Below are 26,097 nucleotides of genomic sequence, written 5' to 3'. Positions count from 1 at the left end.
TTTCATCTAACTTTTGACTTGAACTTCTACTTTGCTCAGGAGAGACTGTAATGAAAAATAAATGGATAAAGAAATATACCTTTGATAAGAAAAAATGGATTTCTAACCCTTCTCTCTTGCTTTGGATCTCATTTGCACATAGAGTACTAGTAACTCTGAACATACAGTCTGCTGGCCAGTTGGTTAATTACAGCCAGTCCTCAAATAACATTGTTACACTCAACATCCTTTTGTTAACACTGTTGAGAAAACAGATTCCCAGCTAGGGTTACTTCTCTGTGGAGTTTGAATGTTCTCCCCATGCCTGCGTGGGTTTTCTCCAGGGTACTGGTTTCCTCCCACATCCCAAGAATGTGGGATTCCTGAGGTGAACTCGCGTGTCTAAATTGTTCCTGTCTTGAGTGTGTGTGTGTGTGTGTGTGTGTGCACACGCGCACACGTGTGTGCTTTGCAATGGGACAGCATCTTGTCTAGAAGGACACCCATCTGGCATCCTGAGCTGCTAGGACAGGCTGGCCACCTGAGATCCTGAATTGGAAAAAGCAGCTTGGAAAATGAATGAATGAAAATGAGTAAATACAAATTATTGTAAAATAAAATATCCATACATTATCCGATAATCATACAAATGCAGGACAATAAATAATGTTATCCAGAAGCGCTCAGCGAACCTGCCAGATTGGTTCTTGTTTGCTTTTGAACTGTATAGTGGGAGGACATACTACTGACAATTTTTGCTTTACAAACATTTATTCTTTGATTTAACCCATTACCACGACGCCCACCCTCATTCACAGATTAACCAAAATTTGGGTCAATTATCCTCTTATTTGTTTCTATTAATCTTTGTAAAAGGCATGTGTAGCTCACATTTATTTCATTGTCTAATATGAGAAGTGTTTTGGTCTCGTTTAGAAGTTTGGTGATGTTTTGGTAACCAGGAATATGCTGAACATGCCGTAGGAACTTAACTCTTGTTTCTGTCAATTAGCCTATGGAGCTGCAGACACTTTTTTTTTTTTTTTTTTTTTTTTTAAGAAACAAAGTATTGCTCTGTCACCCAGGCTGGCATGCAGTGGTGCGATCACATCTCACTGCAGCCTCAAACTCCTGGGTTCAAACAGTTCTCCCACCTCACCTTCCTGAGTAGCTGGGAGTACAAGTGCATGCTACAGTGCTCACTGATTTTATTATCATTAATTTTTAAGCTAACTATGTGAGACTTTTTTTTTTTTTTGAGATGGAGTTTCGCTCTTGTTACCCAGGCTGGAGTGCAATGGCGCGATCTCGGCTCACCGCAACCTCCGCCTCCTGGGTTCAGGCAATTCTCCTGCCTCAGCCTCCTGAGTAGCTGGGATTACAGGCACACGCCACCATGCCCAGCTAATTTTTTGTATTTTTAGTAGAGACGGGGTTTCACCACGTTGACCAGGATGGTCTCGATCTCTTGACCTCGTGATCCACCCGCCTCAGCCTCCCAAAGTGCTGGGATTACAGGCTTGAGCCACCGCGCCCGGCTAGAGACTTTTTTTTTTTTTTAAACTATGTGAGACTTTCATTCTGCTGCTGGTGTGTGCAAAAACATGGAAGAGCTAAACAGCATTTCTTTTTTCTTTTTTTGAGATAGGGTCTCCCTCTGTTGCCCAGGCTTGGAGTCCAGTGACCCAGTCTCAGCGCACTGCAGCCTCCGCCTCCCAGGCTCAAGCCATCCTCCTGCCTCAGCCTCCCGAGTAGCTGGGATCACAGGCTTGTGTCACCACACCTGGCTAATTTTTGTATTTTTTGTACAGACTTGTGGGGTGTACACAATGTGGCTTCAACACAGGCCCAATAAAATGGTGCAGACGGCTTGTGGGGATGCTGCTACTATTCATTTCACAGCAGCTGCCCTGAAAATTGGAGTGTGGTTCAAATTGATAATACGGTTCTGTGTAGTGGTCTAATAGTTTTTAACCTAAAGTGGTTAATGAAATAAATTGGACATACAAATTGATATCCAGTATCCTCAGGCTACTGATTATTTTTGAGACAGAGTCTCAGTCTGTTGCCTAGGCTGGAATTTAGTTGTGTGATCTCAGCTCCCTGCAAACTCCGCCTCCCAGGATCAAGCCTCCGGAGTTGCTGGGACTACAGACATGCATCACCACACCTGGCCAATTTTTGTACTTTTAGTAGAGATGGGGTTTCACCATGTTGGCCAGGCTGGTCTCAGACTCCTGACTTCAGGTGATCTGTCCGCCTTGGCCTCCCAAAGTGCTGGGATTACAGATGTGAGCTACTGCGCCCAGCCCTGGTTTTTAAAATGTTATATACTGTGAAGCACCACATTAAAGTACTCAAATCTTATTAATTTTTACTGTTTTTTAATTCTCAGCCAGGTGCGGCGGCTCAGGCTGTAATCCCAGCACTTTGGGAGGCTGAGGCGGGCAAATTGCTTGAGCTTAGAAGCTTGAGACCAGCTCGGGCAACATGGCAAAACCTCACCTCTATATTTAAAAAAAAAAAAAAAAAAAGGAATACTCCAGTTCTCAAGGCTCACACTCAGAGTGATTTAAAAGAAAAACAAACTGACAGGTCTAGCACAGTGGCTCATGCCTGTAATGCCCAACAGTTTGGGAGGCCAAGGCAGGCAGATCACAAGGTCAAGAGATCGAGACCATCCTAGCCAACATGGTGAAACCCCATCTCTACTAAAAATACAAAAATCAGCTGGGCATGGTGATGCATACCTATAGTCCCAGCTACATGGGAGGCTGAGACAGGAGATTAGCTTGAACCCAGGAGGTGGAGGTTGCATTGAGCCGAGATTGCACCATTGCACTCCAGCCTGGCGACAGGACAAGACTCCATAAAAGACAAAACAACAACAAAAAATGACAAAAGGCTCTCTCCTTGACCAAACTAGGCCTCCTCCTTCCTCCTGTCCTTGGTCTGCCTAGCCCAGTTTTAATAAGAATCCTGCTGTTATCCTCCATTCTTGATATCTGATCAAGTTCCTGATCCCTAACCTCTGATATATAAGTCCTTGCTCTGCCTCTAGCAGGAATCCTGTTAGTTCAGTTTAGCAAGAATCCCCCAACCCATGATGTCTGCTCTTAGTAATTTTTAAGCCATGACCCCCTCACTCTTCTTGATGGCTATAAATCCCCACTTGTCCTTGCTGTTTGGCACTGGGCAGACCTCTCTCCTCTCTTGCAATAGTCCGAATAAAATCCTCTTTGCTATTTTAAAAAGTGTCAGCGTATATACACATATATGCGAAATATATATGTGCTAAATATATATATTTAGCAAAACAAAAGCAACCCAGAGCCGGGAAAACATAAATGAAGAGTTTTTTCCTTCCTCAGTCTCTACTTCCTTTCTTCCTTTTTTCCTTCCTTCAGTCTCTTTTTTCTTGCAAGAGATGAGGTCTCACTATGTTGCCAGGCTGGTCTCGAACTCGAGTTCTAGCAATCCTCCTGCCTCTGCCTCCTAAATTGCTGGGATTACAGGCATGAGTCACATGTCTGGCCTCATTCCCTTCTTTCTCATGCTCCCTTTCCTTCTATCTCCTTCTTTCCTTCCTTATGTTAAATACAATTTTTAGGAGTTCATGATTTGGACTGGGCTCTTGCATTAGACCCAGTGGACCAAACCAATATGGAGTGCAAATGCTAAAGTTCCAGGCCACCAAGCCAAAACCAAGATTTCTTTTTTTTTTTTTGAGATGGAGTTTTGTTCTTATTACCCAGGCTGGAGTACAAAGGTGGGATCTTGGCTTACTTCAACCTCTGCCCCCCAGATTCAAGCGATTCTTCTGCCCCAGCTTCTTGAGTAGCTGGGGATAACAGGTGCCCACCACCACCCCCAGCTAATTTTTTTTTTTTTTTTTTTTTTTTGAGACGGAGTTTCACTCTTGTTACCCAGGCTGGAGTGCAATGGCGCATTCTCGGCTCACCGCAACCTCTGCCTCCTGGGTTCAAGCAATTCTCCTGTCTCATCCTCCCAAGTAGCTGGGATTACAGGCATGCGCCACCGTGTCCGGCTAATTTTTTGCATTTTTAGTAGAGATGGGGTTTCACCATGTTGGCCAAGATGGTCTCGATCTCTTGACCTCGTGATCCACCCTCCTCGGCCTCCCAAAGTGCTGCGATTACAGGTGTGAGCCACCGCGTCTGGCCCAATTTTTGTATTTTTGATAGAGACAGGGTTTCACCGTGTTGGCCAGGCTGGTCTCGAACTCCTGACCTCAGGCGATTCTCAGGTCTTGGCCTTCCAAAATGCTGGGATTTACAGGTGTGAGCCACTGCACCCAACCTGAAACCAAGATTGTTATCAAACCTTCCAATAAATCAGGAGAGAGTGAACTAATAACCAAATCTCCAAACAAGCCAGTTTTAGACCCACGGGACTACAGGCACATACTACCACCTGCCTATTTTTTCATTTTTTTTGTAGAAACAGGGTCGTACTATGTTGCCCAGGCTGGTCTTGAACTTCTAGGCTCAAAGTGACCCTCTTGCTTTAGCCTCTCAAAGTGTGTGATTACAGGTTACAGGTGTGAGCCACCATACCTACTCCAGCCATTCTCTACTGATCTTCTGTGCTCTCTTCATGTTTAACCATGACTTTTATTTAAACAACTCCAGGAACTGGGCCGGGTACAGTGGCTTATGCCTGTAATTCTAGCACTTTGGGAGGCCAAGGCAGGCGGATCACCTGAGGTTGGGAGTCCAAGACAAACATGGAGAAACCCTGTCTCTACTAAAAATGCAAAAAAAATATTAGCCAGGTGTGGTGGTGCATGCCTGTAATCCCAGCTACTCGGGAGGCTGAGGCAGGAGAACTGCTTGAACGTGGCAGTCAGAGGTTGCAGTGAGCCTGAACCGAGATCGTGACACTGTACTCCAGCTTGGGCGACAAGAGTGAAACTCCATCTCAAAAATAAACAAACAAACAACATTCCAAGAACTGGCCTTAGGAGATCAAGAATATCAAACCAAGGTTGCAGAGTGTCCCATCTCAAGAAAGAATGCTAACAATGCTTGTTGCCTCCAGCTAGATCACTAGGTGGCCCATTACTCAGCCACCGCAACTAGATAATTCTGACCTGCATACCCCACCCCTCAGAGCTTTGCCCCGCCCTACCTGCATACCTAACCCCAATATTTATTATTTTTTATAAGTTTTAATTAAAATATGGAATGCTTCACAAATTTGTGTGCCTTCCTTGTACAGGGGTCACCCATCGTTCTATGTGCTGCCGAAGCAAGAACTAAGTGTGATTTTTTTTTTTTTTTTTTTTTTTTTGGAGAAGGGGTTTCGCTCTTGTTACCCAGGCTGGAGTGCAATGGCGCGATCTCGGCTCACCGCAACCTCCGCCTCCTGGGTTCAGGCAATTCTCCTGCCTCAGCCTCCTGAGTAGCTGGGATTACAGGCACGCGCCACCATGCCCAGCTAATTTTTTGTATTTTTAGTAGAGACGGGGTTTCACCATGTTGACCAGGATGGTCTCGATCTCTTGACCTCGTGATCCACCCGCCTCGGCCTCCCAAAGTGCTGGGATTACAGGCTTGAGCCGATGTTTTATATTCTCCTGAAATAGGCCATATTTACTTACTGCTTCACTTACTTGCTCTCATGTGTAGGGTCAGGACAGGAAACAGAAGGCACAGTCCAATTTGAGTAATTTGAAGAGAATGTAATAAGTCATTTATTTATAATGGTGTGGACGGGGTACAGAAAAATTACAATCATTAACATAAGACTGTGCAGCTAGGACAAGGGGAGGCAGTGGCTACCAGGACCTGGAACAAGAGGGCTGTGTACACCAGACACTATGGCCTTTGGTTTGAGGAAAGAAACCCCTCTTGACTGTCTCTTGTCTCAAAGGAGGAGGAAGTAAAAGTTGAGACATAGCAGGCGTGAGGTCAGTGGCCTGGAGGTTTAAAGATTAAACACCCCACCCCCACCCCCACCCCCACCCCCGCCCTGCTTTAAGATCTCAGGCTTCAGCTGAGCGTCACTGCCAGCCTTATATAAGTCTGCAGGGAGGTAGCTGTGGGAATAAAGACCCCCAACTTCCATCTCCTCCCTCTCTTCACATTTCACTGCTGCTCCCTAATAGCTGATCCCAGTCAGAAACCAGAGGGCAGGGCAGTGTGTGGATGAAGTCACTAGGACAGTTTCCTGAGGCTCAGACAGGTGAATGGAGACTCGGGAAGGAAAAATGGAAGATCTCTTGAATATTCATTTAGGCAAAATTAAACAACCAAACTTCAGAATGCTGTTATGTGTGTGACTTTGGGTATCTGGATTTATCTGATGTTTCATCATCTGTAAAATGCTGGATAATAGTTTCTACCACGTGTAGTTATTGTAGAGACATAGGTGGAGTTGCCTAGCACCCTGTATCAGTTAGCTATCATTGTCGCTAACCCCCAAAACTGAGGAGCACACAACGCTAAGTTTTTATTTTTCCCATTTCTGCAGGTTGACGAATCTGGTCTGAGATCTGCTTCAAGCTGGTGGCCAAGGGTGACAGCAGGGATGCAGGAGAGCATGCCCAGTTGTGCAAGTGTCTCTTTTTTTTTTTTTTGAGTCAGAGTTTCGCTCTTGTTACCCAGGCTGGAGTGCAATGGCGCGATCTCGGCTCACTGCAACCTCCGCCTCCTGGGTTCAGGCAACTCTCCTGCCTCAGCCTCCCCAGTAGCTGGGACTACAGGCACGCACCACCATCCCCAGCTAATTTTTGTATTTTTAGTGGAGACGGGGTTTCACCTTGTTGACCAGGATGGTCTCGATCTCTTGACCTCATGATTCACCCGCCTCAGCCTCCCAAAGTGCTGGGATTACAGGCGTGAGCCACTGCGCCCGGCCGCAAGTGTGTCTTAAGGCTTTAGCTGTGTTGTATTAATTTTCCTGGAGCTTCGGCAACAAATTACCACCAACTTGGTGGCCTAAAATATTTAAAAAGTAATGGCAAAAGCCATAGTTACCTTTGCACCAACCTGGTAACACAAATTTGTTGTCTTATGGTTCTGGAGATCGAAAGTCAGAAATGGGTTTCACTGGGCCAATCAAGGAAGGAAGGGAAGCAGAGGCCGGGTCAGGGAGTCAGCAGGGCTGTGCTCGCTTAGGGAGAATGTTTCCTTGTTCTGTGGCCCTGTCCATCTTCAGAGCTGACACAGAATATTTCTAATCTGCCGCTGCTTCCATTTTTACACCAGCTTTTTCTGATTTTTGACTCTCTAGCTTCCCTATTCACAAGGACCTTTGTGATCACATTGGCCCTAGCCAGATAATCGCATCTCCAGAACATTATTAATGACATCTGCAAAGTCTCTTTTACCACGGAAAGTTACATATTCACAGGTCCTGGAGATTAGCTTGTGGACCTTTTGTGGGGCGAGAGAGGGCATCATTCAGCCTACCAAATAGATCATGCCTACTAAAGTCGATTGGCCAACATCGAGACAGAAGTACTCATAAATGCAAAATGGCTAAATATTAAATATTTCTGACAGTAATGTAATATACCACACATCTGGTAAGGTTTTTTTTTTTTTTGGAGACTGAGTCTTGCTCTGTCTGTCCCCCAGACTGGAATGTAGTAGCATGATCTTGGCTCAATGCAACCTCCGCCTCCTGGGCTCGAGTGAGCCTCCTGCCTCAGCTTCTGGCGTAGCTGGGATTATAGGAGCCTGCCACCACACCCAGCTAATTTTTGTATTTTTAGTAGAGATGGGATTTCACCATGTTGGCCAGGCCCGTCTTGAACTCCTAACCTCAAGTGATCTGCCCGCCTTGGCCTCTCGAAGTGCTGGGATTGCAGGCATGAGCCACTGTGCCCGGCTGAAGTTTTTAATAAACGTTTACTGAATATGAGTTTGGACTATGATGACTCATGGTGTTACAGTTTTCAACGGCTTCTTGAAAACACCAATGAGCACTGATTATCTGATTACAATCACAGCCACACTGTTGTCTGGGCTTGAGTTACTGCTGGGTCTGCAGGCAATGGTCAAGGTGGATGAAAGCTATAATTAAGGTCGTATTTACTCATTCCATTTATAGTGCTGTTGTGTACTCTAGAATCACATTGAAAGTCAGGCTCTGAATTTTCCTTCTTCCTCTACTCATTACTCAGAGCAAGATGACATATTAACTGCTTTAAACCCTCTGAAGGTGTGGAAAAGATGTTGCAGGGTCTTAGAGAAACAGTTTCCTTTTAATCCTCGTATCCCTTTGCCAGAAATGGCCCAGAAGTCCGCTGAGGAAGCACATATCAAGGCAGGAAAGCCATGTGCCGCTCTGCTTTGAGCAGGTTAGCGCAAACCTGGAGTGCTTTGACTACCAGTGGACACCATTCTGTGAGTGGCACTCACAAATTAGAGTGCAGGAAGACAACGTATGGTCAGGAGATTCAAAACTTCAGCACTGACCGAGACAGGGTTGAGCGGTTTTCAGCTTGGAGAAGAGATGACCTTCAGATGACCAGAAGATAACATGATTTGTGTGGCTAGACGGAGAATCAGGCAATGTTTTCCTAGCTCTGTTGGCTGAAAAGGCCTATCAACAGACAAGTGGCAGTGTTTGCTCACTGCCCAGGCTGGCTGCTGCATGTCATTTCCAACTAAACCAGGGCTCCTCGGAGAAACGGCTGATTTCAGATCTGGATTGAAAATGTACAACATGAGACTGGAAATCTTACCACACCAGAAAGTGAGGAAACTGACAAAATTAGGATTGTTTCAAAAGGACTCAAGAGGCAAATTGAGTTAAGTCCCACTGACTGAAGACAGAACTAGGTAACATTGATTAGAAGGCCAGGTGCAGTGGCTCACATCTCTAATCCTAACACTTTGGGAGGCAGGGGCAGGCAGATTGCTTGAGCTCTGCAAGTCAAAACCAGCCTGGAAAACATGGTGAAACTCCGCCTCTGCAAAAAAATACAAAAATTAGCCAGGTGTGGTGGCATATGCCTGTAGTTCCAGCTACTTGGGAGGCTAAGATGGGAGGATGGCTTGAACCCCGGGGGCTGAGGCTGCAGTGAGCTATGATCATACCACTGTACTCCAGCCTAAGTGACGGAATGAGACCCTAACTCAAAAGAGAGAGAGGGAAAAAAAGGTAGTAGCATTGATAAGGAGAGCAGCAATGGATTGAAATAAATGTTTAAAGCCACAAGTCCATGGTTTAAAGTACCTAGGCAAAGATAATCAATTGCTGCCATTATGACAAAAAAAGACCTCCAAGCAGATGGGGTCTTGCTAAGTTACCCAGGCTGGTCTTGCACTCCTGGCCAACTCCTTTAACGCCTCCCACCTTGGCTTCCTATAGGTGTGGGCCACTGCCCCCACTCCGGCATAGTTTCTTTTCTTCTTTTGAGACAGGGTTTTGCTCTGTCACTCAGGCTGGAGTGCAGAAGCGCCATCTCGGCTCACTGCAGCCTCCATCTCCAGGGCCCAGGTGATCCTCCACTTCAGCCTCCCAAGTAGTTGGGACGTCGCTCTGTCCCCACACTGAAGTGCGACCTTGGCTCACTGCCACCTCCACCTCCTGGGTTCAAGTGATTTGTCCTACCTCAGCCTCTCAAGTAGCTTTGGTGTATCCTGGACTGGGCAAGGTGGCTCACGCGGTGGCTGAGGCGGGTGAATCCCAAGATTAGGAGTTCAAGAGCAGCCTCGCCAACATGGTGAAACTCTGTCTCTACTAAAAATACAAAAAATTGGCTGGCTGTGGTGGCGCATGCCTGTAATTCCAGTTGCTTGGGAGGCTGAGGCAGGAGAATCACTTGAACCTGGGAGGCAGAGGTGGCAGTAAGCCAAGATCATGTCAGTGCACTCCAGCCTGGGTGACAGAGAGACTCTAAGAAAAAAAAGAAGTTATACATCCCATTACTTCTCATCTTTTTGGCTAAGATCAAATGTTCAAGTTATACATCCTGTTTCTATTATATCAGATGTTACTTTAAATAGAAAAATATTGAAACAATTTTCTTATCAAATGGCAATAAAAATAACCATAATACCACCTCTGTGGTTGACATCACTACTCATCTACTTCTGCTCACTCCTGCAAATCTGGAGTCCTGATGCCTTTTCCTCCTTCCCGATGTCTAATCCATTATCAAGTCCTCCTGCCACTCTTGACTTTTTTTTGTGAGTCTTGCTCTGTCACCCAGTGTGGAATGCAGTGGCAAGATCTTGGCTAACTGCAACCTCCACTTCCTGCGTTCAAGCAATTCTCCTGCTTCAGCCTCCTGAGCAGATGGGATTAGAGGCATGTGCCACCATGCCCGGCTATAATTTTTGTATTTTTAGTAGAGATGGGGTTTCATCATGTTGGTCAGGCTGGTTTTGAACTCCTGACCTCGTGATCTGCTCCCCTGGGCCTCCCAATGTGCTGGGATTACAGGTGAGCCACCACAGCTGGCCCCGCCCTTTTTTTTTTTTTTTTTTTTTTAAGATGAAGTCCTGTGCTCTGTTGCCCAGGCTGGAGTGCAATGCCATGATCTTGGCTCACTGCAACCTCCCCTTCCTTGGTTCAAGAGATTCTCCTGCCTCAGCCTCTTGAGTAGCTGGGACTACAGGTGCCCGCTATCACACTTGGCTAATATTTTTTGTATTTTTAGTACAGACAAGGTTTGATCATGTTGGCCAAGCTGTTCTCAACTCCTGACCTCAGGTGATCTGCCTGCCTCGGCTTCCCAAAGTGCTGGGATTACAGGTGTGAGCCACCGCACCCAACCCAGAGTTTTTTTGTTTATTTTAAAAAAATGTTGTGAGTACATAGTAGGTGTATATATTCATGGAGTAAATGTTTGATACAGGCATGCAATGTATAATAGTCACAACATCGAAAATGGGGTATTCATCCCAAACATTTTTTTTTGCATGACAGTTTTACTTTTAAATGATAATTGATACACCAAGTAATAACATGTAACAAGTTCTTGAATTCTGTCATCTAGCAATTTTGATTAAGAGAAACTAAAAGCAGCCCAATTACACTAGTATTCACTATTCTAATTCTAACCATTACCAAGAATGGACAACTTTAAGACCGGTTGCTGCTTCACACGAGTTAGAAATAACTATTTACTACTTTTTCATAGATAAAGGCCCTGACCTTCAAGAAAATATTAGGGGAAAAATTTATTTAATCCCTTCCTTTCTTCAAATTGTTACGTGTTTTTTTTTTTTTTTGAGATGGAGTTTCACTCGTTACCCAGGCTGGAGTGCAATGGTGCGATCTTGGCTCACCACAACCTCCGTCTCCCGGGTTCAGGTAATTCTCCTGCCTCAGCCTCCTGAGTAGCTGGGATTACAGGCATGTACCACCATGCCCAGCTAATTTTTTGTATTTTTTTTTTTTTTTTGAGATGGAGTTTCGCTCTTGTTACCCAGGCTGGAGTGCAATGGCGCGATCTCGGCTCACCGCAACCTCCGCCTCCTGGGTTCAGGCAATTCTCTTGCCTCAGCCTCCTGAGTAGCTGGGATTACAGGCACGCACCACCACGCCCAGCTAGTTTTTTGTATTTTTAGTAGAGACGGGGTTTCACCATGTTGACCAGGATGGTCTTGATCTCTCGACCTCGTGATCCACCCGCCTCGGCCTCCCAAAGTGCTGGGATTACAGGCTTGAGCCACCGCGCCCGGCCTTAATTTTTTGTATTTTTAGTAGAGACGGGGTTTCACCATGTTGACCAGGATGGTCTTGATCTCTTGACCTCGTGATCCACCCGCCTCAGCATCCCAAAGTGCTGGGATTACAGGCGTGAGCCACCGCGCCCGGCCACGTGGTGTTTTTTTAAAACTAGATCTAAGAAAGAAAAAGTCAACACTGATATACATGTTGCTTGAGCCAAAAGGCATAGGAAAAAAGACAACATATGCCCATTAAGTTCCTAAGAGGGAGAGAGATCCAAGATAGCTGATCACTAGCAGCTCGGGATTGTAGCTCCCAGTGAAAGCGCAGAGAACGAGAGGACACAACACTTTCAGATGAATTCTTGTTGCTCACGCACCAGGAGATTCCCAGTGGAGGAGTCCCACGGATCACCAGCGCGACTTTTGTGACTGGTGAGGCGGTTTTGCCGGCGCCTCGGAGCGTCGGTTCTTGGTGCAGAGTCAGAAAAGCACCATCAATCTTAACGCCGTTGGCGCAGTGGGTTGTTCAGATTTTGGCGCTGAGATTCAATAAGTTGGACGTCCACTCAGAAACCCAATTACAAAGACAGTAATTATAAAGACCACAGATGGATAAATCTACAACAAAGGGAAGAAAACAGCCAAAAAAGGCTGAGAATACCCAACATCAGAACGCCTCTCCCTCTACAGGAGATCACAGTTCCTCATCAGCAACCAAACAAGGCTTGATGGAGAACGAGTGTGTTCCAATTACAGAAGCAGGCTTCAAAATGTGAGTAATAAGAAACTTCTGTGAATTAAAGGAACTTGTTCTAACCCAATCCAAAGAAACTAAGAACTTTGAAAAAAGGTTTGACAAAATGTTAACAAGAATACACAATTTAGAGAGGAATATAAGTGAATTGATGGAGCTGAAAAACACAATACGAGAACTACGTCAAGTATGCACAAGTTTTAACAGCCGAATTGATCAAGCAGAAGAAAGGATATCAGAGGTCGAAGACCAACTCAATGAAATAAAACGAGAAGACAAGATTAGAGAAAAAAGGATAAAAAGGAACGAGCAAAGTCTCCAAGAAATATGGGACTATGTGAAAAGACCTAATCTACGCTTGATAGGTGTACCTGAATGTGACGAAGAGAATAAATCCAAACTGGAAAATACGCTTCAGGATATTATTCAGGAAAATTTTCCCAACCTAATAAGGCAGGATAATATTCAACTCCAGGTAATACAGAGAACACCACAAAGATATTCCTCAAGAAGAGCAACTCCAAGGCACATAATCGTCAGATTCACCAGGGTTGAAATGAAGGAGAAAATACTAAGGGCAGCCAGAGAGAAAGGTCAGGTTACCCACAAAGGGAAGCCTATCAGACTTAAAGCAGATCTCTCAGCAGAAACCCTGCAAGCCAGAAGAGAGTGGGGACCAATATTCAACATCCTTAAAGAAAAGAACTTTCAACCAAGAATTTCACATCCAGCCAAACTAAGCTTCATAAGTGAAGGAAAAATAAAGTTTTTTGTGAACAAGCAAGCACTCAGAGATTTCATCACCACCAGGCCTGCTTTACAAGAGCTTCTGAAAGAACCACTACACATAGAAAGGAACAAACAGTATCAGCCTTTCTAAAAAATACCAAAAAGTAAAGAGCATCAATATAATGAAGAATTTACATTAACTAATGGGCAAAACAGCCAGCTAATATTAAATGGCAGTATTAAACTCACATATATCATTATTATTTCTAAATTTAAATTGACTAAATCCCCCAATCCAAAGACAGACAGGCAATTTGGATAAAAAACTAAAACCCATCGGTATGCTGCATCCAAACCCATCTCACATTCAAGGATACATAAAGACTCAAAACAAAGGGATGGAGAAAGATTTACCAACCAAACGGAGGGCAAAACTAAATAAATAAAAAGCAGAAGTTACAATTTTTGCCTCTGACATAGTCGTTAAAGCAACAACGATCAAAAGAAGCAAAGAAGGACATTATATAATGATAAAAGGATCAGTGCAACAACAAGAAGAGCTAAAGATCCTAAATATATACGCACCCAATACAGGAATACCCAGACATACAAGACTAATAAAGAGACTTAAGACTCCCACACAATAAGAGTGGGAGTCTTCAACATTAACATTAGACAGATCAATGAGACAGAAAATTAACGATATCCAGGACCTGAACTCGATCTGGAACAAGTAAACTTAATTAACATTTATAGAACTCTCCACTTTAAATACACAAAATATACACTCTTATCAGTACCACATCATATCAACTTAGAAGTTTAAACGAAATGTTGGTTGGCTCCTTGTTTGTTATTCTCTTCCCTCATTTTCTTTCATGTCTCCATTATTAAGCACAATTACAGGCATATCCATATTCAGACTGCATTCTAGCCCGGGCAATAAAGCAATACCCCCATCCTCTCTCTCTCTTCCTCTTTCTTTTTCTTCCTTTTTATTCTTTTTCTTATTTTTTTCTTTCTCTCTTTAAAAAAAAAATTCCTAAGAAATATGAGGTAAAAAGATGAAACTTTTAGGTAATCTAAGTCTGTACAAAAAAGCGAGATTTGCTATTCTCCAAAAAGTGGAAGGACCTACTATATAATATGGAAATAATTTAATGCCATTTCATAAGAAGATAACTAGAGCTGTGCTAAAGCTTCATATTCCATGAGGGCATCTAAAATGCCAATCCACAGAACAGGTGCTTCTCTCTTCTTACCCATTTATGCGGTAGTTTTCATGGATTTCTGGCCGAATGTCACAGACAAAAGCCAAGAGGTTATCCAAGACTTCATCCCTGTTCTGCCGAAAGTAGGTCTGGAGGATGATCTTCTTCTCTTGGGTCTCCTTCTTCACTTCAGTGCTGCAACGGCCACGGGATCCCAGGGCCGCAGCTTCCTTGGCCTTGAACGCTTGCTCCTCTGCAGGCGGTATTGTTCAATTTCAGCCCGAGCTGGGGCTTTGGCCTGCTTCAGCCTCCGGTTCTCTTTCGCGGGCCTCAGACACCATCTCGGCGGCCCGCTTCTCGGCCTGCAGCGGCTGCTGAATCCCCTGCCACTGACTGGCCATGGCGGCAGCGATTCTAGGACCGAGGTAAGCAGCCTAAAACACCTCGAAGGCCCCTTGGGTTAGCTGACCCAGCCGCCCACCCCAAGCATTTTTTTTTTTTTTTAAATTTCCGCTCTTGTTACCCAGGCTGGAGTGCAATGGCTCGATCTCGGCTCACTGCAACCTCCACCTCCTGGGCTCAGGCAATTCTCCTGCCTCAGCCTCCCGAGTAGCCGGGATTACAGGCACGCGCCACCATGCCCAGCTACTTTTTTGTATTTTTAGGAGAGACGGGGTTTCCCCATGTTGACCAGGATGGTCTCGATTTCTTGACCTCGTGATCCACCCGCCTCGGCCTCCCAAAGTGCTGGGATCACAGGCTTGAGCCACTGCGCCCGGCCTGCATTTTTTTTTTTTTTTTTTTTTTTTTTTTTTGAGACGGAGTTTTGCTCGTTACCCAGGCTGGAGTGCAATGGCGCGATCTCGGCTCACCGCAACCTCTGCCTTCTGGGTTCAAGCAATTCTCCTGCCTCAGCCTCCTGAGTAGCTGGGATTACAGGCACGCGCCACCACGCCCAGCTAGTTTTTTGTATTTTTAGTAGAGACGGGGTTTCACCATGTTGACCAGGATGGTCTCGATGTGTCGACCTCGTGATCCACCCGCCTCGGCCTCCCAAAGTGCTGGGATTACAGGCTTGAGCCACCGCGCCCGGCCCGGCCTGCGTTTTTTAAAATATTATTTTTATTTCTTCTTTTAATTATCCACACCACAAAGATGTTTATCTTTCATGTTACTATCTAGTTGTATAATCTTTAGTTATTTTAAAATGTACACTTACATACTATAGTCATCCCGTTGTGCTATCACATACTGTCTCTTACTCATTTTTTTTTTTTGGACTCATTAACCATCCCCACTTACCCCTCACTGCCTACTACCTTTCCTAGCCTCTCATAACCATCTTTCTATTCTCTATTTCCATGAGTTCAACTGTTTTGATTTTTAGCTCCTATGAATAAGAGAGAACATGAAAAGTTTGTCTTTCTGTGCTTGACCCTACCCAGAGTTTTTGATTTAGAGTCTGGGGTGAAGCCTGAAGTTGTTAACATCTAACATCCGAGATGATTTTGATGCTGCCGGTTTGGGAACTAATTTTTTGAGACAGGGTCTCGCTGTCACCAGGCTAGACTGTAGTGGCATGCTCGGCTCCCTGCATCCTTAACCTCTTGAGCTCAACTGATCCTCCCACCTCAGCATCCTGAGTAGCTGGGGCAAGTGGGCAGCATCATGTCTGGCTAATTTTTAATCACTATGGGAGGCCAAGGCAGGAGGTTTGAGACCAGCCTGGGCAACATGAAACCCTGTCTCTACCCAAAATTCAAAAAATTAGCTGAGCATAGTGGCAGCTACTCAGGAGCCTGAGGTGGGAGGATCACTTGAGCCCACGAGGCAGAAGTTGCAGCGAGCTGAGACTATACTATTGCAACTCCAACCTGGGTGACACAGTGAGACTCCTTCCCCCCCAAAAAAGTTCCTCTAGGTCTATTAATTCACAGGAAATGCAGCATACAGGAGTATACTTAATGATGCCATGAGATTTCAATCAGCAAAATTGAGACTGGGGAAACTATAGGACAATGACCTAGCTTCTCCAATAAACAGACTGCAAAGGGACAAAAAGAGGGACTCTAGATTTAAGACAGCGTTTAGATGTCTTTTAAGGCCAGGCGAGGTGGCTCAAGCCTGTAATCCCAGCACTTTGGGAGGCTGAGGTGGGCAGATCACGAAGTTGAGATTGAGACCATAGTGACCAACATGGTGAATCCCCGTCTCTACTAAAAGTAAAAAAAATTAGTTTGGCACGGTGGTGCGTTCCTGTAGTCCCAGCTATTCAGGAGGCTGGGCAGGAGAATCGCTTGAACCTGGAGGCGGAGGCTGCAGTGAGCCAAGATGGCGGCATCGCACTCTAGCCTGGCAAGAGAGCGAGACAGTCTCAAAAAAACAAAACAACAACGAAAAAGTAAATAGTGAATCTACAGATAAACTATCCAGGATTTCCTTCAAAATTACTTATTTGGGGTAGGAAATAGACAGGCATGTATTGTTAAAGCTAGATGAGCACAAGGGGGCTTCATTCTGCCATTCTTGATGGTGTTTGAAATTTTGTATGACAAAAATAACAGTAATGTATTCAATACACTCAGGTTGTTCATGAAGGACCAAAAAGTAGGGATAGTAGATACTCTGATCTTGGGCACCATATTCCACATTTGGCATCTTTGTTTTGCCTTTTTCTCAAGTTGGTTAGAAGAGTATTAACAGTTTAGCTATTTTTTCTTTATTTTTAGCCTTTTTCCCCAGTTGGTTGGAATAGTGTATTAAGAGTTTAGCTTTTTCTGAGTCTTGCTCTATCGCTCAGGCTGGAGTACAGTGGCAATGTCTCGGCTCACTGCATCTTCCGCCTCCCAGGTTCAAGTGATTCTTTTGCCTTAGTCTCCAGGATAGCAGGGATTACAGGCCTGCACCACTATGCCCAGCTAATTTTTGTATTATTAGTAGAGACAGGGTTTCACCATGTTGGCCTCCAACTCCTGATCTCAAGTGATGCTCCCACCTTGGCCTCCTAAAGTGCTGGGATTAATAGGCATGAACCATTGCACCCAGTGAGTTTAGTTCTATTTTAGAATGTTTTCATAAATGCAGTTACTATTTAATGAGTGACTCTGTCAAAGGTTTTGATAACAGTATTTACTTTTCACAGTATTAGCAGGTCTTACTTTATAGATGAGGATGTAACTTATTTGCCTCCCAATCCCTTAGGCCCTGGGCTAGGGGACTTACTCTCCTGCTTTCAGCAGAGGGGGTTCAATCCGATGCCATCAAAGCTACCCCTTCAGCAGGTCTTAAATCTCCAAATAGGCTCCCTCCTAAAGACAAAAAAACCCACCTTCTTTAAACCTTACCTTTACAACTGGGTAAGGTGAGGTCTGCTCCCTTAGCTGGGTGTGGTGGTGCACAGCTGTGGTCTTAGCAATTTGGGAGGGTGAGGCGGAAGCATCACTTGGTCCCATGATTGCACCACTGCACTCTGGCCTGGCTAACAGAGTAAGACTCCATCTCTTAAAATATAAAAAAATACAAAGAAAATCCATATAGTGTCCCCCACCCTACCCCCTACCATGCTGAAAGCACTTCCTTTATGGTAGAATGCCAACAAATACACCCAGCCTCCAAGTTAGCCCCCTCTCCCTCACAAATTACTTAAAAAATAACTTTACAATGATCTGGGTTATTAACATGGGCCACTGGACAAAATGCATTGATGACAGTCTCATTTCTGTGATATTCCTGCCAAAAATGCTGTCATGTAGAAACATGAGACAAACCTAAGATGAGGAAGACTTAAATATAAACTGCTCTTTAAAAAGTAAGATGAAGAAAAAGCCTGAGGACATACCAGTAAGAATCGAGAGCTGTGACAACAAAATGCAACCAATGAATCCTGGACCAAGAGATAAAATTATAACGAATATTATGGGATAACTGATGAAATTTCAGTATGAACTGTGTATCAGAAAACAGTGATATCAGTGTTAATTTCCTGATGTTGACAATTCTGTAGTGATAGATGTCCCTGTTCCTAGGAAACACATTTTTAAAAATTTTATTTTTATATGTTGTTTTCAGACAGTCTCACTCTGTCCCTCAGGCTGGAGTGCCATGGTGTGATCTCAGATAACTGCAACCTCTGCTTCCTGGGTTCAAGTGTTTCTCCCGTCTCAGCCTCCCAGTAATGGGACTACAGGCACATATCACCATGCCAGGCTAATTATTACTTTTTTTTTTTTTGAGATGGAGTTTCGCTCTTGTTAACCCAGGCTGGAGTGCAATGGCACGATCTCGGCTCACCGCAACCTCCGCCTCCTGGGTTCAGGCAATTCTCCTGCCTCAGCCTCCTGAGTAGCTGGGATTACAGGCACACGCCACCATGCCCAGCTAATTTTTTGTATTTTTAGTAGAGACGGGGTTTCACCATGTTGACCAGGCTGGTCTCGATCTCTTGACCTCGTGATCCACCCGCCTCGGCCTCCCAAAGTGCTGAGATTACAGGCTTGAGCCACTGCGCCCGGCGACTAATTATTACTTTTGGTGGAGACAGGGTTTCACCACATTGGCCTGGCCACTCTTGAACTCGAGTTCAGGCGATCCTCCTGTCTTGGCCATCCAAAGTCCTGGGATTACAGGCATGAGCAACCAACCTTAAAATTTTTGAACCATGATTCCTTTCTATTCAAAAGGTATAAAAAGGCTGGGTGAGGTAGTTCACCCCTGCAATCCCAGCACTTTGGGAGGCTGAGGTGGGCAGATCACCTGAGGTCACGAGTTCAAGACTAGCCTGATTAAAATATAAAAATATAAAATTAGCTGGGCAAGGTGGCACATATCTGTAATCCGAGCTATTAGGGAGGCTGAGGCAGGAGAATTGCTTGAACCCAGGAGGCAGAAGTTGTGATGAGTTGAAATCCTGCCATTGTCCTCCAGCCTGGGAAATAAGAGCAAAACCGTAACCGTCTGAAAAAAAAAAAAAAAAAAAAAAAAAAAAGCTAATGACTCAACTGTTAAGTACTATACTGGGAGCCATCTGCAGGACTGCTCTGAGATAAACAGGCATATATAAACAAGCTATTTATGATCTAGGAAGACCAACTGCACAATTGTACTGACTAAGTAAATGGATGTATACTTGTTTGGGATACAAATATGTTACTCAGGATGTGGTCACTGACTGAGTGATTAGCATATACATTGGTAATGACTACACTAGGTGCTCTATTCCAACTCTCGAAGTTTTGTCGTATGTTGAATCCTGAAAGTAATTTTTAAATTCATGTTGATATACAAGTCAAAGAATTACTCATACTATTGGTTCTGAAAAAAATTTTTTATCTTACATTCATTCAACGGTACACCAGTCAGCCATTTAAAAAGCTGATCTCTGTATTAGCATACATTAAAACAAGCTGCCTACTATTCACGGCATGATTACTGAAAACCTAAAAGGGCATTTTTATATGACGATAGAAATCTCTGAGCAGGTCCAAGTACTGTTAACAGTAGCTACATTTCTAAGTAGATTCCGAGGTATAGTCTAAGCACGCATTTTTGTAAATAAAACTGTGTTACGGTGTTCTCTTGTACTGTTCATATTCTTGACCTCATCTTCACACCCCACGCATGTTTTAGCCCTACTGTTTCCTGGGTGGCACTGAAGCAGTGATTAATGATTTGCCCAAGATACACCCTGTATTAAATCTCAAACTCACGTTTCTGGAGAAGTGAAAACAGGATCCTTTCTCATACTCGAGATAGGAATGGCTTGCAAATGCAAAATCCAAATCAAATAACCATTTGTCAAGAATCTGGTCCTAAGTGGGCATACGCAATAAACTCAAAACAAGCCTTTCCCTCAGTAAGTATTTTATTGAGATTTAAAGCACAAAATAGTTTAACAAATCGGGAAGAAGGTGGTAACACAGGAATGGGAACGTAAAAGTCAAAGTAGGCAGGACTCAAACTGGCCATAAAGGCACTACGGCATGTTCATAAACACCAAGTAAAAGAAAGGGGAACCAAGATGTTCTCACTTCTCTTCTGCTCCACCTTAATACTCCCATCTAGCCACTGGTATAGAGCATGCTGCAAACTCATTTTTCTCACAAGTTAGCAGGGGAACATAACATTTTGTCAGTCAACTCTATGCTCATAATCAAGTAAGCCAGTGTTACACAGTGATTTTGTGCATTCAGTGACTTAGGTGTACAGGCATGGCTAGGCCTTGAGTTTTAACAAATTGGTCATGGCTATTACTAGAAAATTATGGGTGCAGGTATTTACCTATACAATCATCCGCTTACTGGGACAGCTAACAACGTAGTCAAACCAGTCTATTATCATATGTTCTATTAACAATAGAGCCCAGTTGAAGGATGTTTCATAGTTTTAGAAAGCCAAATTCCTTACTTTAATATCCTCTCACCTCAAGGCTGTGGTTCAAAAAGCTTTTATGCTATTTCCCTGAAAACAAGAGCACTTTGGTCAAAGCCAATTTTTAAGAGTCATCACTTCTGTTCTTTGAGTAGGCAAAACAATTAACTACAGTAACAGACGCCATACTCTTCCCTTAAATTCTGAGGTTTATACTGTAAAAACAAACCCACCTCTTTAGAAATATCTAATTAAAGTATTAAAGAAAATAAGATAATGGAAGAAGCATCCGACTTTTGGGGCACCATATTCCTAAGGTTGGGCTTTAACATTTTCAACAGGAAACCCAGGAATTTCTTAAAAACAAGGCTTTTTCCACATTACCAACTACTCACAGCTACTCTGTGAATGCCCTAAATGTTTGACTCAAGTTTTTCAATCTTATTAGGTATGTTTCTACAATCCAACCCTAGAATATCACGCTTTCTAGTCACACCTGTGGCCCCATGCCCCATCACAATCCAACCCTTGGTACCCTACACACTGACAGCTCCTAGAAAGGTATTAAGGCTGAGCCAATTAATCTAGATCTTGATTTCAGTCTAAGATTAATAAATGCTTTCAAATAAGGTTACTTTATGTAAAAACATCTGAAAAAAGGGATGTAAAGTTAATTCCATTCTCAAACTGCAATTTCAACTAATCAGGCTTATGGATGTATGAACTGACTGTTAACCTGTAACACCTACAAATTTGCAGTATTCAAATTTGGTTTCCACGGTACTCATTACACTTTACTGGTAATTAAGTACAAAAAGTTTTGGGTTTATCCATTTCATTGTTCTTCAAACTAACCACACAAAATTTACCAGTATGATATGACCAATTATCACATAATCCCACTAAATACAAAGGGGACTGACTATTGGCTGGAAGTTAATTGGCAACAGACTTTACTGAGATTAAGTGCCTGTCAAACATAACGGTCTTTGAGCAGAAAATGCAGTATGTGCTTTTCCACTTCGAATAAACTAAATTTCAGATCAAAGAGGCTACTTCCGTTTTCACATGACAAACAAAGACAACTGAACCATATACTCTAAGACTAATTACGCTGACAAGTTCCAGAAAGTGGATTATCTAAACAAGATCCCAAGTATTAGGAACAATTTCTTAGTTTAAATTTGCCTATGAAAAAAGTTCTATTACTTACAAGTATTAATTTAAGCAAAATCTTGGAACAGATTGATTACAAAATACCTTTTATTTTTAACCCAACTTGTTAAAGGGGCAGATAAAGACTTTGGCAAATTTGATTAACAGCACAAAATAATAATATCCAAACTGAATTAATTTATTGCTGGTCCGAGGCTTGCCTTGTTTTACACTGAAGTAGAATTTACACTTCCCACAAATGGCAGATATCAACATTTAAAGGAATTTAATAGTGACCTATTCAATAAGGCAATCATCTTGGTAGCAAACTTTTATTTAAATCTTACATAACTCAAGCTTTATAAAAAGCCAACATAATTAAAAATTGGGTTATCCCTCTAAAGCCTTTAAGTATTGGAAGCCTGAAACAGTTAATTAAAAATAAGCAAACAAAACAAAAAACCCTGCCAGCAGATCCTGCTGAAATACTTAAAAACAAAACAACTAAATGAGCTTAATCTTTACAAAAGTTATTGTAGCTCAAAAGCTATAAAATCAAAGTTATCTTAATTCTACAAAGAAGGGGGAGGGTCTTTGACTTCATGCCACCATTTCCTTAGAACCTCATGTTTTTCATCAAATTTGGCCACAAATCAAATTTCTGTGTGCCCCTGACTTCAGAATTCCTCTTGCAAAAGAGGCCAGGTACAAACATGTAAGAGTAACTGCCTAAGCAAGTAGGAAAGTGTTCCGTAATAGTGTGCAAAGAAGAGGAGTTCTGAGTTAATCTCTGGAACTCGACCTGGACCTTGATCTTGACTTTGAGCGAGATCTAGAACGGGATCTTGAAGTAGCTCTTTTTGGTGGAGGGGACACAGAACGAGCCTTTGAGGGTGGAACAGGTTGTGGCGAATTGGAACGGGACTGGCTCCTTGATATGGATTTTGACTTTACATCACCCTTTCCATTTTCTTTGGGGGATCGGGACCGAGACCTGCTTCGAGATTTCTCATATTCATCCTTAGATCTGCTTCGAGAATGTGAATGGGAGCCCCGATCAGACTTGGGCTTAGATTTGCTCTTTGATCTAGATTTCCTGCCTTTTGATCGAGAACGTGACCGACCTTTGCTCCGCGACCTGGAACTGGACAAGAGAAGACCAATTTTCTCAAAACTCTGTAAGAACATACACGTAACTCCATAAACAAGTACAGTAATATTCAGAGACTCAACATATTATTTACCGGGAGCGACTTTTTGAGATACTTCGAGATCTACTGCGGCTGCTCCTGCGACTCCTACTTCGTGACCGTCTTCTAGATCGAGACCTATTATGAAAAACACAATGAAGTCTGAATCCCAGTCCACCTTAAATACATCTGTGCTATTTGGCAACAATAGATAAGCTAAAGAATAACATATTTCTTTACTACAAAATTAAATCTGGCAAAACTAGTAAAGAACCCAATGATAGCCAAGAGAAACTAAAAGATGGCTTTAATTCAAGTAGGCAACAACCGAAATTACCCAATTACTCCCTTTTTGTTTTACTGACAGATATTGTTTCCTCCCCACAAGTTACCTGGATCTGCTTCCAGAGTAAGATCGTCTATGGCTTGTGCGTGGCTTGTCTTCAATAAGCCTAATATTTCTGCCATTTATTTCTGTACCATCCAGTTTGTCCAAAGCACGCTTCATGTCAGAGTAGGAGCGAAACTCAATTACACCCTCATTTGTTCTTTCCTTGTGGGCATCCGCATAGGTTACTTCACCTGCTTGTCGCATAAAATCCTAAAATGACAAGACTGGTCAGACTTGGAAATCTTAAAAGGTCTATAAACTACAATGAATTCCCAGAAAAAGGAATGTTAACAAAAGCCTACTTTAAAGCATTCACTTGTATCCTGAATTATAACACACACCTTTAAATCTTGCCAACTGCACCGACTAGAAAGATTTTCTACAATAAGCCTGTATTCTGTACGAACAGGTGGTCCGTATTTGTCTCTGCCAGATGTTCTTCGACTGCTGTATCCACCTCCACCACCTTTATCACATGAAGGGAACAATTAGATGCCTTGTAATGATAAAAATGCATGTCTTTGAAAGTTAGTACAAACATATCAACTTTTATTTACTGGAGTAGGACTTTGCTATTATATTGCTAAACCTTCGACACATTTGTGATTTGCCATAAATTAAATTAAGGGCAAGTCCAATAGACTAAATCCAACTAAACCTCTCCTACAATCTGTTAGAGAGTGACTGCTCCTTTATTCAATTTACCTCGCTAAGTTTTATTTTACAGAACATTGTAAAATATAAAACTTAACTGATTACATGCATTTCTACATTTTACAAAAATGTTTACTAGTTTTACACTAAGTACTTACATCACAGTGTGAGGTTTTTGGTGGTGGTTTGGCCACAAAACACGCAAGGTAACAGTCACCTAGTTCAGATTAACCAGTTTTGTCTAACCCTTGGAATCCTCACCATCACCCTGCGTCTAATGGCAAAAGGCTGCTGTCGTCATGGCTTCCGGTAAGGTCAGCCAAAGGGTCATAGGGCAAGGGTCACACAATGTATGGAAAAGCCAAGGCCAATCAGGAAAGGCAGTCATCTTAGCCTCAGTGGACACAGCCTCAGCCCCATTGGTCACTTTCAAATTGAAACATCAAGGACTTGTTAAAAAGTTTGAATTCAACATGCAACAGTTTAAACATCAAACATTTAACATAACCAAAAATCCCCCCACCTCCTCCCAATAACATGCCCCAACTAGTTCAAATACAGCATAAAGCTTATTTGGATCTACTTTGTGGTACAACACCACATTACTTTGAAATAGTACTTTCTTTGGCCCCCATCAATTTCCATAGCTTTAAAACCTATGCTTTAAGATCCTCCCCTTCCCCTTCCCCGCCCCCCCAGCCCCCCTCCACCCCAACCTGACCCTAAACCTCTAACTAATGCACTGACAGGTAAGTAAGGGGGAATACAACAAATACAGCCACCCTTTACTTCCTCTGCGGGAAGAACCCGTGACAGTGCTGACGAGGGGCCAGAAGAAGCCACCCACCTCCCAACTTGGCAAATAACAAAACCAAACACCCCAATCCCCGCGCTCCGGCGTCCCATGCCTGCCCCGGGCAGACGTGAAGGCCGCGGGACTCAGGGATACCCGAGTCAAACGACCCCCGCTCCTCGCGCCTGCCCGGGCTGGGAGGCCCCACCCCACACACCCCCGCCCCCCAGGGTCCCCAAGGGCGCGGAGCACGCGGGGGTGGGACTCACTGCGGCTTCCGTAGCTGTAGCCGTCGCGATCGCGACGCGGGCCGCGGGCGTGCTCTACGATCACGCGCTCGCCGCAGAGTTCCTTGCCGTTCAGCTCGTAAACGGCGTCGTCGGCGTCGCGGGAGTCCTCGAACTCCACGAAGCCGTACCTGGGGGCGGTGCGAGGGCCGGACACCGACGGGGGCGTCGTTAATCAGGGCGCGCACGTGCGCGCTCCCGCAACCCGCCGCGCGCCCCCGTGGCGCCGCGCCGCCGCCATCTTGGAGGCCCTGCCACGCGGCGCCGCGGCCTTGGCGGCCTCCTTCCTTGGAGAGTTCCCGCCGCCACCAGGCCTGGGACACTGGGCGCGGGCGCCCGGGCCCGACTCACCCATTTTTGAGGTCTACTTCGAGGAGGCGGCCATAGCCACTGAAAAAGCGCTGGATGTCCTTCTCCCGGACGTTGTAGCTCAGGCGTCCTATGTAGACGCGCGGCATGTCCGTGGCGGGCAGGGGCCCAAGGGCTGGTTGTTGAACGGCGGACTTCAAGCCAGTAGCCGCGGTGCGGGTGCGGGGACGGCAAAAGCCCGAACTCGCGCCTCACACCGCAGTGGCGGCCGAATCCAGCCACACAATAGTGCGCGCGCGCGCCAGGCTTACGCTATATGGGCGGCCGGTGGGGCGGGGCCTGGCGCGTGACGTCAGCACGCAGCGGCACGTCCTTCCCCTGTCGGCCTTGGGCTGGATTGTGACTAGTCCGCTGCCCGCGACGTTTTGGTGTAGTGCGGTCTTGCTCGCTTCTAGGATTTACTCCAGCCCTCTCCACCGTCTTTGAAAACACAATGTCTCTAATCCAGCTGCAGAGTTCTTTTCTAATTTGTACCCTTTATAAAACTTTGAGCGATCTGTACGGTGTTGAAGCTCAGGAGGCAGGGTAAGAGAATTCCGGATTTTCATTGGTTCTCGAGGGT

At 44.3% G+C, this 26,097-nt stretch overlaps 1 protein-coding gene and 1 pseudogene across 1 annotated transcript; both read right to left on the bottom strand.

Annotated features, from left to right (window-relative positions):
• Positions 1-6,017: 6,017 nt before the first annotated feature.
• Positions 6,018-20,086, bottom strand: LOC141585700 (V-type proton ATPase subunit G 1 pseudogene; annotated as a pseudogene).
• An 86-nt stretch (positions 20,087-20,172) lies between these two features.
• Positions 20,173-25,785, bottom strand: SRSF6 (serine and arginine rich splicing factor 6). The gene is made up of 6 exons (XM_003936391.4): positions 25,518-25,785; positions 25,149-25,297; positions 23,774-23,898; positions 23,434-23,642; positions 23,096-23,179; positions 20,173-22,995 (listed from the first exon to the last, which is right to left on the bottom strand). Exons 1-6 carry the CDS (start codon positions 25,622-25,624, stop codon positions 22,635-22,637), a joined length of 1,035 nt encoding a protein of 344 aa, XP_003936440.1. The 5' UTR covers positions 25,625-25,785; the 3' UTR covers positions 20,173-22,634.
• Between the last annotated feature and the right edge of the window lie 312 nt (positions 25,786-26,097).

The sequence above is a fragment of the Saimiri boliviensis genome, chromosome 9, assembly GCF_048565385.1.
Source record: "Saimiri boliviensis isolate mSaiBol1 chromosome 9, mSaiBol1.pri, whole genome shotgun sequence".
NCBI classification, from domain to species: domain Eukaryota; kingdom Metazoa; phylum Chordata; class Mammalia; order Primates; family Cebidae; genus Saimiri; species Saimiri boliviensis.
The sequence above is the reverse complement of the archived record's forward strand: the minus strand, read 5'-3'. Positions and strand labels throughout refer to the sequence as shown.

Coding starts and splice junctions, on each gene's coding strand:
- SRSF6 (XM_003936391.4), bottom strand. CDS start 25,624: ATGCCGCGCGTCTACATAGGACGCCTGAGCTACAACGTCCGGGAGAAG. Junction 25,298..25,517: donor GAAGTAGACCTCAAAAATGG/GTGAGTCGGGCC, acceptor CACCGCCCCCAG/GTACGGCTTCGTGGAGTTCG. Junction 23,643..23,773: donor GCAGTTGGCAAGATTTAAAG/GTGTGTGTTATA, acceptor TTGTCATTTTAG/GATTTTATGCGACAAGCAGG.